This window comes from Salmo salar, chromosome ssa15 (assembly GCF_905237065.1).
Source record: "Salmo salar chromosome ssa15, Ssal_v3.1, whole genome shotgun sequence".
Lineage (NCBI taxonomy): Eukaryota > Metazoa > Chordata > Actinopteri > Salmoniformes > Salmonidae > Salmo > Salmo salar.
This window is the reverse complement of record NC_059456.1, coordinates 67,494,085-67,508,078: the sequence shown is the minus strand read 5'-3', so window position 1 is coordinate 67,508,078 and position 13,994 is coordinate 67,494,085. Positions and strand designations below refer to the sequence as shown.

The following is a 13,994-nucleotide window of genomic DNA, read 5'->3' as shown; positions in this document are numbered from 1 at the left end:
GCAAGCTAGCTACCCCAGAAGTTGCTAATAACATCTGGATCAAAAATATTTGCGAGTGAATAACTGCAAACCAAAGTCAACACTAGTAGGGAGACAGCCTACCTCCAGTTTCCATACTGTCATCAATGTTGACAAAATACGTTTTTTATGTCTAGCTAGGCTGAATCAGGTGCAACTGCTTGGGATGTGTCTGGCAGGCATTAGCAGTAGGGACTCTCAAAGCAGAAGGATTAGCATCTTTTCTCCCCTACCTCTGGGATGGTTGCATGTCGGGGAGAATGTTGGACTACCTACTGGTAGCTAACATTTTTGATCCGTCTCGTTTGATCCTAGTCTTATTTCAAATGCTCACACAGACGTTTTTCCATTCAGTCGAACAAATAGTGGCTTATTACCAACGCGGTATTGTAAACACATAGTGGCCGGCGAGTGTGCTTGTTTGAAGAATGTCGGCCAAAATCCATATTTGTGCTTCTTCAAAAGAGCTTGGACAGCACATCTGGAAACCCCTGTCTGCCTTGAAATTTCTACCTGGGAGAGACCTTGCTGATGCAGTATAACTACCTTGTGTGTTGTTGCTGTGCTCAGTCTTGCCATGGTGTATGATTTTTTGTTGTTGTTGACAGTAAACTGTCTTCAGCAACCTCAACTTGTTATCTGAGTTTGGCTGTTCCTCACCCAGTTTTATTCCTCCTACACGGCTGTTTCTCTTTCAGTTAATGATTGTGTTTCAACCTCCATATTGAATTGATGATCATTAGCACCTGTTTGGTATAATTGTTAAATCATACACCTGACTATATGCCTACAAAATCCCTGACTTTGTGCAAGTGTACCTACAAGAATTGACACTATTTTGAAGGCAAAGGGTGGTTACACCAAATATGGATTTGATTTAGATTTGTCTTCTGTTCACTCATTTTGCATTTAGTTCATTGATAAATATAATCTATTACCTTGTCTATTTTTGAAGGCATTCTTACAGCCTTTTTTCACACCTGCCTAAAACTTTTGGACAGCACTGTACATAAAATGTACTTAAGGTTTATTCAAAGTATATTTGTTTTGCTCTTTATCTAATATACTAAGACTAAGTCCACATTCCCCCCCCCCCCCCGCCAATTTAAATAATTGTAAGTGTATTTAATATACTTAAATGCTAATCAAATACAAATAAAATTGACATTCAATGCATTAAATGTATTTAAAATTGTTCCAATTTAGATCATTTTAAACATACTTAAATATGTTAATAAAGTATGATGTAAGTATATTTAAAAAAAAATTATGTTCGCTTGGGTAGGTCTCCCTTCTGACTAAAACATTATATGTGTGTGTGATAATGTTAGTCTAGTGCAGGGTTGTGAGCTCATGTCACATCCTGACCAGTAAAAGGGGTTATTTGTCATTGTAGTTTGGTCAGGGCGTGGCAGGGGGTGATGGTTTTGTGTGTTTCGGTGTTTTTGGTTTATGTTCTATATTTTCAATTTCTATGTGTATATCTAGTTTTCTATTTCTATGTTGTGTTTTTGGCAATGACCTCCAATTAGAGGCAGCTGGTTGCCGTTGTCTCTAATTGGAGGCCATATTTAGTTGGGTTTGTTTTCACTTGTGTTTTGTGGGTGGTTATCTTCTGTATAGCCTGTGTGCCTTATGGAACTGTTTCGTCGTTTTGTTATTTTTGTTTAAGTGTTCACGTTACTTCAATAAATTAAGAAGATGAGCACTTTACCCGCTGCGCCTTGGTCCAATCCTTACGACTCATATGACAGCTCATTATAACTATATACTGTACTTGTAGTGTTGCACGGTATACAGATACCACTCACCTGCTTCTCTCAGCATCCCATACCAGCCCCACTAACCTGCTTCTCTCCGTCAGCTCTTCACGCACGTCCATTTCTCCATCAGTTAAAAAAATATATAATTTAGCCGTTTAGGCCGAGCGGAGATGCAGATCCTGATGAGTCTTCTGTTGTTAGATTTGTACATTTGTTACAGCTTGCAAAGCAAGCAATGTTGATACGTTGTATCATTTCATCGCCTGTTATAACCAAGAACACATACCTGTCTGAGTAGACAAGTGCAAGTTCACTGTCATGCAGACTCTGAATGGGAGAGAGTGAAAATGGAGCACCGCTTCGTCACAGGCATGCTTGCAGCTTTACAGCAAAGAAAACGGCTTGTCTCTAGCCTAAATGGAGACACCTTTTTTCTTTCTATCGGGATTCGCTCACATTTTATATAATCTATAGGGTTATAAAATTGCAAACAGATAGGCCTATATGTGAAAAAAGATAGAAACCGCTCCTTATAAATAACATTGTGTAGACATACAGTTAGACTTATTTCTCTTGAAGCAACCAAACATATGATAAATGTGATTACTTATTTCTCTAGTGATTGGATTTTCTTGAGGTTTGTTTCTTGTGGTCTGTTTATATCTCAGAAGACCAGATCCTTAATAATACTCACCTCATAAAAACAAATTATTAGTCGATTACACCTACAGTAGTACTGATGCATAGTACTAGGGATCCCAAGTGGCACAGCAGTCTAAGGCACTGCATCTCAGTGCAAGAGGTGTCACTACAGTACCTTGTTTGAATCCAGGCTGCATCACATCTGTGATTCGGAGTCCCATAGGTGTTTAAATGGCACAGGGTTATACATTGCAAATCAAATTTCAAATCAAATGTATTTTTATAGCCCTTCTTACATCAGCTGATATATCAAAGTGCTGTACAGAAACCCAGCCTAAAACCCCAACAGCAAGCAATGCAGGTGTAGAAGCACGGTGGCTAGGAAAAACTCCCTAAAAAGGCCAGAACCTAGGAAGAAACCTAGAGAGGAACCAGGCTATGAGGGGTGGCCAGTCCTCTTCTGGCTGTGCCGGGTGGAGATAATAACAGAACATGGCCAAGATGTTCAAATGTTCATAAATGACCAGCATGGTCAAATAATAGTAATCACAGTGAACAGGTCAGGGTTCCATAGCCGCAGGCAGAACAGTTGAAACTGGAGCAGCAGCACGGCCAGGTGGACTGGGGACAACAAGGAGTCATCATGCCAGGTAGTCCTGAGGCATGGTCCTAGGGCTCAGGTTCTCCGAGAGAGAGAAAGAGAGAATTAGAGAGAGCATCCTTAAATTCACGCAGGACACCGGTTAAGACAGGAGAAATACTCCAGATATAACAGACTGAACCTAGCCCCCCGACACATAAACTACTGCAGCATAAATACTGGAGGCTGAGACAGGAGGGGTCAGGAGACACTGTGGCCCCATCCGATGATACCCCCAGACAGGGCCAAACAGGCAGGATATAACCCCACTCACTTTGCCAAAGCACAGCCCCCACACCACTAGAGGGATATCTTCAACCACCAACTTACCATCCTGAGACAAGGCCAAGTATAGTCCACAAAGATCTCCGCTACGGCACAACCCAAGGGGGGGCGCCAACCCAGACAGGAAGACCACGTCAGTGACTCAACCCACTCAAGTGACGCACCCCTCCTAGGGACGGCATGGAAGAGCACCAGTAAGCCAGTGACTCAGCCCCTGTAATAGGGTTAGAGGCAGAGAATCCCAGTGGATAAATAAGAATGTGTTCTTAACTGACTTGCCTAGTTAAATAAAGGTTAAAATAATTGTACCGACACTCACTCCGCAGTAGTTGGGAAAGGTATGGGGGCTGGACACGCAACGACCCAGACCCCGCTGCTGTCAGAGATCACACATACTGACTCAGGGTAGCAGGGGAATGGGTAGGAGACTCAGACAATGATAATGATGTTTCTAATACCTCTATAATGAATTGCTGTGCTGTAAACATATGCTTGAAAAATAATACAAGTAAAAATGAAACAGGATATAACCAGTATCCCCACAAGGAAAGATGACAATGGTGACGATGACGATGATAGTAGTTCAGCTAACTCTGTCAGACGGAGAGGGGAGAGGTGACAGAGGATGTGGTTAACATCAGCTGAAAAATAGTAGGCCAGGTAGTGTGTGTGTGTGTGTGTGTGTGTGTGTGTGTGTGTGTGTGTGTGTGTGTGTGTGTGTGTGTGTGTGTGTGTGTGTCTCTTTCTCGCTCTCTCTTTCCATCTCTCTTACACCTCTTCTCATCTCAAAGTCTTGGTCTGAGTACACAGGAAGTGGAGTTGATGGGCAAAGGCTATAATTGACTATATAGTTTAGAGAGCAATAGTGATCAAATCGTCGAAATGGAACGCACCTATCTTCTACCCTGTGAGTCCCTTAATTGTTTGATTTCAGCTTTAATTTGAGGGTATTTTCATCCATATCGGTTAAACCGTTTAGCGTTTAGAAATTACAGCAGTTTTTGTACGTAGTCCCCCTATATTTTTTTTTTGGGGGGGGGGGGTTGGTAGGTCAGCTTTAATATTGCAGATTTCCAATCCCCCATATATACAGTACCCAGCCAAATGTTTGGACACACCTGCTCATTCAAGTGTTTTTCTACATTGTAGAATAATAGTGAAGACATCAAAACTATGAAAAAACACACATGGAATCATGTAGTAACCAAAAAAGGGTTAAACAAAACAAAATAGATGTTATATTTGAGATTCTTCAAAGTAGCCGCTCTTTGCCTTGATGAATTCAAGGCACTCTTAACCAGCGTGGCTACCACAGAATTCCGCAGCGATACGCCATCTCATCTGGTTTGCGCTTAGTGGGACTATCATTTGTTTTTCAACAGGACAATGACCCAAAACACACCTCCAGGCTGTGTAAGGGCTAATTTACCAAGGAGTGTGATGGAGTGCTGTATCAGCTGACCTGGCCTCCACAATCACCCGACCTCAACCCAATTGAGATGGTTTGGGATGAGTTGGACCGCAGAGTGAAGGAAAAGCAGCCAACAAGTGCTCAGAATATGTGGTAACTCCTTCAAGACTGTTGGAAAAGCTTTTCTCATGAAGCTGGTTGAGAGAATTCCAAGAGTGTGCAAAGCTGTCATCAAGGCAAAGGGTGGCTACTTTGAAGAATCTCAAATATAAAATATATTTTGATTTGTTTACTACATGATTCCATATGTGTTATTTCATACAATGTAGAAAATAGTAAAAATAAAGAAAAACCCTTGAATGAGTAGGTGTGTCCAAACTTTTGACTGGTACTGTGTATATATATATATTTTTCATATTTTATAATATATTTTCCTTTACTATTTCCCCCTAACCCTACCTCCCCTCTCCTAATTGGAGTAAACTAATGGACAACAATACTTAGGCTTCTACTTCCAGCTTATACATACTATATTTTTTACGGACATGGTACACGGACAGGGTACATTTTATATTAGTTTTATATCTATTTTTAAAGTGCTAACCTCCCCTGTTATTGTAATGGAGCGAGGTTAACATGTTTTGTGGGTACTATATTTGTGAGTCTGTAACTTTCTCACTCATCGTTATTCACGATTTATTCAGGACTATCCGTAATCATGGTAACATACACATTAATGTAGAAGTGTTTAGAAACATATTCTATTTACAATAAAAGTGACAAAAAATTACACGATACATTATTTGCCATTCATTTCTATTGCGCACATAATAATCTGAAACACAAGCCAAACAAACAGCAAATGCATCCAACAAGTTTGTAGAGTCACAAGCTTGACTTACAGTAATCATTGTGTGCTTGGAATATGGGACCAAATACTAAACTTTGGACTACTTTAATACACATGCACTGAGTGTACAAAACATTAAGAACATCTGCTCTTTCCATGACATACTGGCCAGGTGGCTGAATTCAGCTGAAAGCCATGATCCCTTATTGATGTCACCTGTTAAATCCACTTCAATCAGTGTAGATGAAGGGGAGGAGACAGGTAATTAATGAAGGATTTTATGACAATTGAGAATTTTTAAAAAATATTTATTTTATTTCACCTTTATTTAACCAGGTAGGCTAGTTGAGAACAAGTTCTCATTTACAATTGCGACCTGGCCAAGATAAAGCAAAGCAGTTCGACACATGCAACAACACAGAGTTTCACATGGAATAAACAAACATACAGTCAATAATACAGTAGAAAAAGTCTATATACAGTGTGTGCAAATTAGGTAAGATAAGGGAGGTAAGGCAATAAATAGGCCATGGTGGCAAAGTAATTACAATATAGCAATAAAACACTGGAATGGTAGATGTGCAGAAGATGAATGTGCAAGTGGAGATACTGGGGTGCAAAGGAGCAAGATAAATAAATAAATACAGTATGGGGACGAGGTAGTTGGATGGGCTATTTGCAGATGGGCTATGTACAGGTGCAGTGATCTGTGAGCTGCTCTTACAGCTGGTGCTTAAAGCTAGTGAGGGAGATATGAGTCTCTAGCTTCAGTGATTTTGCAGTTCGTTCCAGTCATTGGCAGCAGAGAACTGGAAAGAAAGGCGGCCAAAGTAGGAATTGGCTTTGGGGATTACCAGTGAGATATACCTGCTGTAGTAACATGGATTGTATATGTGTACCATTCAGAGAGTGAATGGGCAAGATTAAAGATTTAAGTGCCTTTGAACGGGGTATGGTAGTAGGTGCCAGGCGCACCGGTTTGTGTCAAGAACTGCAATGCTGCTGTGTTTTTCACGCTCAACTGTTTGCCCTGTGTATCAAGAATTGTCCACCACCCAAAGGACACCCAGCCAACTTGACACAACTGTGGGAAGCATTGGAGTTAACATGGGCCAGTTCAATATTAGGAAGGTATTCTTAATGTTTGGTATACTCAGTGAATACAGTGTAAGTGAATTTGTCCTAATGCTTTTGGTCCCCTAAAATGTAAAACAAAAAGTGCTGTAAACGTGCTGTAAACGGTTCGCCTGATATGGATGAAAATACCCTGAAATTAAAGCTGAAAGTCTGCACTTTAAACTCATAGTCACTGTATTATTTCATTGTATTTCATTGTATTATTTCTCAATAATTACGGGGGGGGCACAGCATATGGTTTAATATCCAGTGCTTGATTTTAGCAGGCGCTCACCGGAACTGAGTACTGGCACCTCAAACGTTTTACTGCTTGAGTTCCTGCAGCTTTATAGAATATTTGCTCAAAAGTACTGTGCAGTTCCTGCACCTATAAACAGTACAGGTACCAAAAATGACCATCGGCACCTATTTTAGTTCAAGTCAAGCACTGTTAATATCTATATGGTTTAATATATGTATGGTTTAATATATGTTTGGTTTAACATATGTATTGTTTAATATCTGTGTGGTTTAATATCTGTATGGTTTAATAATTGGGTGGTTTAATATCTGCATGGTTTAATATCTGTATGGTTTAATACAGTATCTGTATGGTTTAATATGAGTATACATCATGTGTCATGGTGATAGTTCTCTCTCTGTGTGTTTCAGTGCTGTTGACTACACTGGTATACTCTAGCCTCGGTCACAGGGGAGGTGAGTACATTTCTGTTTATTCATCACAACTGCTCTATTTTCACCTCCCTTTTCTCCTCCACTTCTCTCTCTCTCTCTCTCTCTCTCTCTCTTCCTTCTCATTTTATTGCCTCCATCTTAAAGCCAATTTATGCTTGATCCGAAAATGTGGTCAGTGGATTCGTATGGAGTGTGTGACGCAATTGCTGAACCTCCAGACGCATGCTGAGGCCAAATTGAGCTCCGTACCTCATCGCTGTGCGCCTCTCAAATGTTGTAACAATGTGGAGGGATCCATATAGGTCCACATTGACATGATTGGTTGACAGTAGGTGGGGGCGGGAGATCCAGTATAAACACAAACTCACCTTCTTGACAAACTTCCTTCACAACGACTCTGCGCTGGTCGGCGAAGCTCAATAAGTATGAAAGTCCTGACGTCTGCCGAGGCTCCATCGCAGTAAATGCTGTACGGCCACTTCAGACGTCGGATTGACCATGCAGAGCCTTTTATTAAATTCACGTATTGTGTTTGATCATGTTAGTACAGGCCCCAAATGTATCAAGTGTTTCAGAGTAGAAGTGATGATCTATGTTCAGGCCCCCCCTGTCCATGTAATCTTATTCATTATGAACTAAAAGACAAAACTGGTCCCAGGTCAGCACACGTACTCTGACACGCTTGATACGACTTTTACCCCAGTAGTCTTTTGTGTTTTCCTGGCTTGTGGTTTGGCGGTCTGGGGGTTTTTGAGACCCTGCTGCCTCTATAGCGAGTGTATCCCAAATGTACATAGTGCACTACTTTAGACCAGAGCCCTATGGGCCTTGGTCAAATGTAGTGCACACATAGGGAATAGGGTGCCATTTAGAGCGCAGCTCATAGAAACTCTGTTTGGTCTCACTTCTCATGAAGCAATTGCCACTGCAGAAGACACCCACCACAGAAGCAATGATTAGGGCCTACAGACAGATCTCAGTTCAATTTGAGTCTGTCTCTCTGAGCTGTGAGGTTTAGAGGAGTTCTACTGGATGGAAACTGTAGAGATACACATTAAAAAACACATTCAGAATTGTAATATATATAACAATTTAATCTTATGTACAATGTGTCTGTCTGTCCGCCCTTCTGTCCGTTTCTCTCGCTCTCTCTCGCTCTCTCTCGCTCTCTCTCTCTCTCTCGCTCTCTCTCGCTCTCTCTCGCTCTCTCTCGCTCTCTCTCGCTCTCTCGCTCTCTCTCGCTCTCTCTCGCTCTCAGGTCGGTCTCCTTCAGCCTCTCTGAGCATCAGTCCCGACAGATCTCAGTTCCTTGAATATATGTCTTTCTCTCTGAGCTGTGAGGCTCAGGGGAGTTCTACTGGATGGAGACTGAAGAGATACACAGCGACTGTGAAACAGTCAGAGTCTGGAGTCGACTGGGGGTTCAATCAATCCAACTACGTCATCAAGACAGCCAAAACATCAGACAGTGGAGTGTACTGGTGTGAGTCTGGGTCTGGAGAACACAGCAATGCTGTCAACATCACAGTACATGGTACGTCCAGATAGATACACAATAAACTAGAACCTACATAATCAACTGGCGGACTGCGGAACAGATCCGGACCCAGAATGGGGTCAATACAGACCGCAGGTCCCAAAACAAAAGGACCCAATTTTTTACATGGTCGGGCTTCGGCCCCTGGTATCATATAAACACACATAAGACATGGAAAAGTTAATAGAATTGCAGGAAAGTCGCTTTAAAACAGAAACAGAAAATCACTGCACATTTTCTCTCTGCCAACACGAGGGGTATGAACAATTTAAGTTCGCATGGGTTGTGAGGTGGGGGTTTGTTACAATGCCATTATCCATCTGGACCTTTACTGGACATTATCCATCTGGACATCATCCATTATCCATCTGGACATTATCCATGATCCATCTGGACCTTATCCATTATCCATCTGGACCGTATCCATTATCCATCTGGACCTTTGCTGGACATTATCCATCTTGACATCGTCCATTATCCATCTGGACATTATCCATCTGGACATCATCCATTATCCATCTGGACATCATCCATTATCCATCTGGACATTATCCATCTGGACATCATCCATTATCCATCTGGACATTATCCATCTGGACATCATCCATTATCCATCTGGACATCATCCATTATCCATCTGGACATCTGGACATTATCCATCTGGACATCATCCATTATCTATCTGGACATTATCCATCTGGACATCATCCACTATCCATCTGGACCTTTGCCACCTAGGAAATGTGTGTGAAGGGACCTTCTCAAATAGTACCTGAGTACCCCTGGACTAGAACCTTCAAACTCAACACAGGACCTCGAAGCCAGTTCCACTGTATTTTTTTCATTTTCCCCCTCTGATCAGGGACTGATTTAGACCTGGAACACCAGGTGTGTGCAATTAATTATCGGGTAGAACAGAAAACCAGCAGGCTCCGGACCTCGTAGGGTAAGAGTTGAATAGCCCTGGACTAGAAGCTATCACTATACCATTGTCTGTAAATTATGTTACATTATTATTTTATTTTGATTATCTGATGATGTTATAATTGTCCTGCTTACAGGTGGTGCTGTGATCTTAGAGAGCCCCGCCCTTCCTGTGACTGAGGATGATTCTGTGACTCTACGCTGCAAATATCAGGCAACTCCATCTGAACTCACAGCTGATTTCTACAAAGATGGATCCCTCATCAGGACTGAGACGACAGGACAGATGACCATCCCTGCAGTATCCAAGTCAGATGAAGGGCTCTACAAGTGTAACAACTCTGAAGGAGAATCACCAGTGAGCTGGATGACTGTGACAGGTGAGTAAAATAAAATCACATGCAGAATTATAATATTTTTTAAAAATCATATATTTCTTATTCTGGTTTAGTTAATATAAATGGGAAGCCATTCTGTACGTTTGTATGTGCAATGTGTCCTGTCTTTCTCTCCCTCTCTCCCTCTCTCTCAGGTTGGTCTTCAGCCTCCCTGAGTATCAGTCCCGACAGATCTCAGTTCCTTGAATATAAGTCTGTCTCTCTGAGCTGTGAGGTTCAGGTGAGCTCTGCTAGATGGAGACTGAAGAGGTACACAGTGACTGGAGTCGACTGGGGGTTCAATCACGGTTCCAAATACGTCATCAAGACAGCCAAAACATCAGACAGTGGAGTGTACTGGTGTGAGTCTCGGTCTGGACAATGCAGCAATGCTGTCAACATCACAGTACATGGTACGTCCACCGACAATCTTTACATTAGTGTTTATTGCCTTTGCAGTACATACATTACCGTATTATTTTAGGTCAAATAGCTCATCCAGTTTTTTATCAATCCATTCCTGGGGTACCCAAAGGGTGTGCACATTTTTGTTCCAGCCCAACACTAACAGAACTGATACAACCAATCTAGGGCTTGGTGCTTGCTTAATTAGTTAAATCGTTGTGTTTTGCAGGACTAGAGAAAAAAAATTGCACACCCCAGGGGTTCCCCAGCAATGGATTGATAAACACTGACTAACCTTTCATTCATACAGGTGGTGCTGTGATCCTGGAGAGCCCCGCCCTTCCTGTAACTGAAGGAGATTCTGTGACTCTGCGCTGCAGACATGAAGACAAGAAAACGAAGGACACGTCCTCAAACTTCACAGCTGATTTCTACAAAGATGGATCCCTCATCAGGACTGAGACGACAGGACAGATGACCATCCCTGCAGTATCCAAGTCAGATGAAGGGCTCTACAAGTGTAACAACTCTGAAGGAGAATCACCAGAGAGCTGGATGACTGTGACAGGTGTGTGTGTGTGTGTGCGTGTGCGTGCATAGAAGTATTTTTAAATTGTATAATTCTCTTTCTAGGCCCAGGGCCAGTGCGGTCCAAGTCTCTGTCCAGGCTGCTGTGTAGTCTACTGGTGGTGTCTCTTTACCTGCTGGTGACCATCGTACTGCTGGTGAAATGCCGTAGACGACGGGCTCAAGGTGAGGACCCTCAACCATGTTATGGTGTATACATTTACAATTTGTAACAGCCTTCAATTGTGACTCATGAGTGTTGACAACTGTTGCTTGCATTGAACTATGCTTTAAAGTGTTGATAACTAGCTCTGAGTCATGTTGTAAAGTGTTGATAACTGTAGCTCTGATTGAACCATGTTGTAAAGTGTTGATAACTAGCTCTGATTGAACCATGTTGTAAAGTGTTGATAACTAGCTCTCATTCAAACCTGCTGTAAAGTGTTGATAACTAGCTCTGATTAAACCATTTTGTAAAGTGTTGATAACTAGTTCTGATTGAACCATGTTGTAAAGTGTTGATAACTAGCTCTGATTGAACCATGTTGTAAAGTGTTGATAACTAGCTCTGATTGAACCATGTTGTAAAGTTTTGATAACTAGCTCTGATTGAACCATGTTGTAAAGTGTTGATAACTAGCTCTGATTGAACCATGTTGTAAAGTGTTGATAACTAGCTCTGATTGAACCATGTTGTAAAGTTTTGATAACTATGTTTAGGGGAAATCAGGGTACCCAGGAAGACACGCGAAGACCAACCAGGTGACAGTCTCTACCTTTCAACCATAAAAATGATTTAGCACAGGTGTTCTAAACCGAATGTGGAACTGGTTTAATGTGGCTGAGGTCAACACCACTCAGGTGAGTTTCTCTATCCTACACCATTACTGAACATAGGTAACACTGAATGCAGGTTAGTCCAATCAGCCACTCTTTCAACTCCTGCTATTTATGCCTTCAACGGCTTGGGACTGTGTGTGCTGCACAATAGCTGTTGCATACATACAGAGTTGACTATGCAATAAGCAATAAGGCCCGAGGAGGTGTGGTACAGTATATGGCCAATATACCACGGCTAAGGGCTGTTCTGCCTTTAGCCGTAGCCTTATTGCTATTATAAACTAGTTACCAACGTAATTACAGTAGTTCAAATAAATGTTTTGTCATACCCATGACAGCTGATATACCACAGCTGTCAGCCAATCAGCATTCAGGGCTCGAACCACCCAGTTTAGAATTGTTATTAATTGTATATGAAAGTATACACAGTGTTTGAGGAAATATGATTTGAGTATTTTATGAAATATAATGTCACAGACATGTCCCCTTCTGTTGAGCAGGTCAGCATGTTGAAGAGTGAGCTCACCGGATCACCATAACAACCATCAGAATGGAACGCACGGACTTCTAATCTGGAACTGTGAAACATTGTTATTTCTTAGCTTTTAGCTTTGCATGCTGGTACAATCGTGCCATGTTATAAAATGTGATTTATTAACTATATTCTTTTTTTTTGTTTACTCTATCTTTATGACATGTATGCAAAATAATTTCTATGTTTTAATAAATGTTTTATGGGGAATTAGTAGATTTTGTGTTATCTAGATTTTTATCTGGATTAATCTATATCATTTTCTTGGTGTACTTAGTGTTAATTCAGGTGCTGATGATATTATAATCAATCAATTGTAAATGTCCTCATTTTTCATCGCTATACACACAAGATGGATGACCTATCCTTGTTTAGAGGTTATTGTTACTAAACACAGATTTAGTGTACAGTACTTTGATGTAGACATATTATTAACGTTCCGGTACTTAAACAATGTTTATTTCAATCTGTCTAGAGTAGAAAACAAAAACAAGTGAAGATATCTTTGTTGTTGTTAAGCAATAACTAATGATGCATTTCTTCAGCAAACCCATGTTTTGTACATTTTCTTTCATTTTGGTTACATATGGCATACAAATGTAATGCACCTGGGGAATCCGAATGTCTTTTGAACATCCTGCTAGGTTCATCCTCTCTGAGCATGAGTTATAGGGAAGAGGTGAATGCAGCCACCACTCTTGCCCATGGCATGTAATGGTGCCTCTCTGTGAAAGTGCAAACACCTACAGTACATGATGCACACTACAGGGAGAAAGGTAACAGAACACAGCCTACCAGTGACTGTCACGCACTGACCTGAGAGAGACGTTTTATTTCTCTATTTTGTTAGGTCAGGGTGTGGGGTGGGTATTCTATGTGTTGTATTTCTTTGTTTTGGCCTAGTATGGTTTCCAATCAGTGGCAGCTGTCTATCGTTGTCTCTGATTGGGAATCATACTTCGGCAGCCCTTTTTCCCTCCTTCAGTGTGGGATCTTATTTTTGTACAGCTCAGTTTAGCCTGCAGAACGTGACGTTCGTTTTCTGTTTATTGTTTTGATTTAGTGTTCTGAGTTCAAATAAATGTATCATGAGCACTCACCACGCTGCACCTTGGTCTCCTCATTACGACGATCGTCACAGTGACTGATGATGAGGCAGGAGTTATTACATGGAGTATAGCTCCTTCTGCTGGAGAAAAGTTAGACTTGAAAGTCAACTTTTTATTTAACTAGGCAAGTCAGTTAACTTTTTAAGGTATAGGGGGCAGTATTTTCATTTTCGGATGAAAAGCGTGCCCAGAGTAAACTGCCTAATACTCGGGCCCAGAGTCAAATATTTGCATATTATTAGTAGATTTGGATAGAAAACACTCTGACGGTTCTAAAACTGT

The 13,994-nt window shown here is 41.3% G+C and overlaps 1 protein-coding gene across 1 annotated transcript; it reads left to right on the top strand.

The window, feature by feature from the left end:
- The first annotated feature begins 4,068 nt into the window (after window positions 1-4,068).
- Window positions 4,069-13,609, top strand: LOC106593290 (Fc receptor-like protein 4). Its single transcript, XM_045695975.1, has 9 exons — window positions 4,069-4,255; window positions 7,398-7,442; window positions 8,680-8,955; window positions 10,020-10,262; window positions 10,415-10,672; window positions 10,975-11,232; window positions 11,298-11,417; window positions 11,952-11,993; window positions 12,572-13,609. Exons 1-9 carry the CDS (start codon window positions 4,231-4,233, stop codon window positions 12,589-12,591), a joined length of 1,287 nt encoding a protein of 428 aa, XP_045551931.1. The 5' UTR covers window positions 4,069-4,230; the 3' UTR covers window positions 12,592-13,609.
- Window positions 13,610-13,994: the final 385 nt, after the last annotated feature.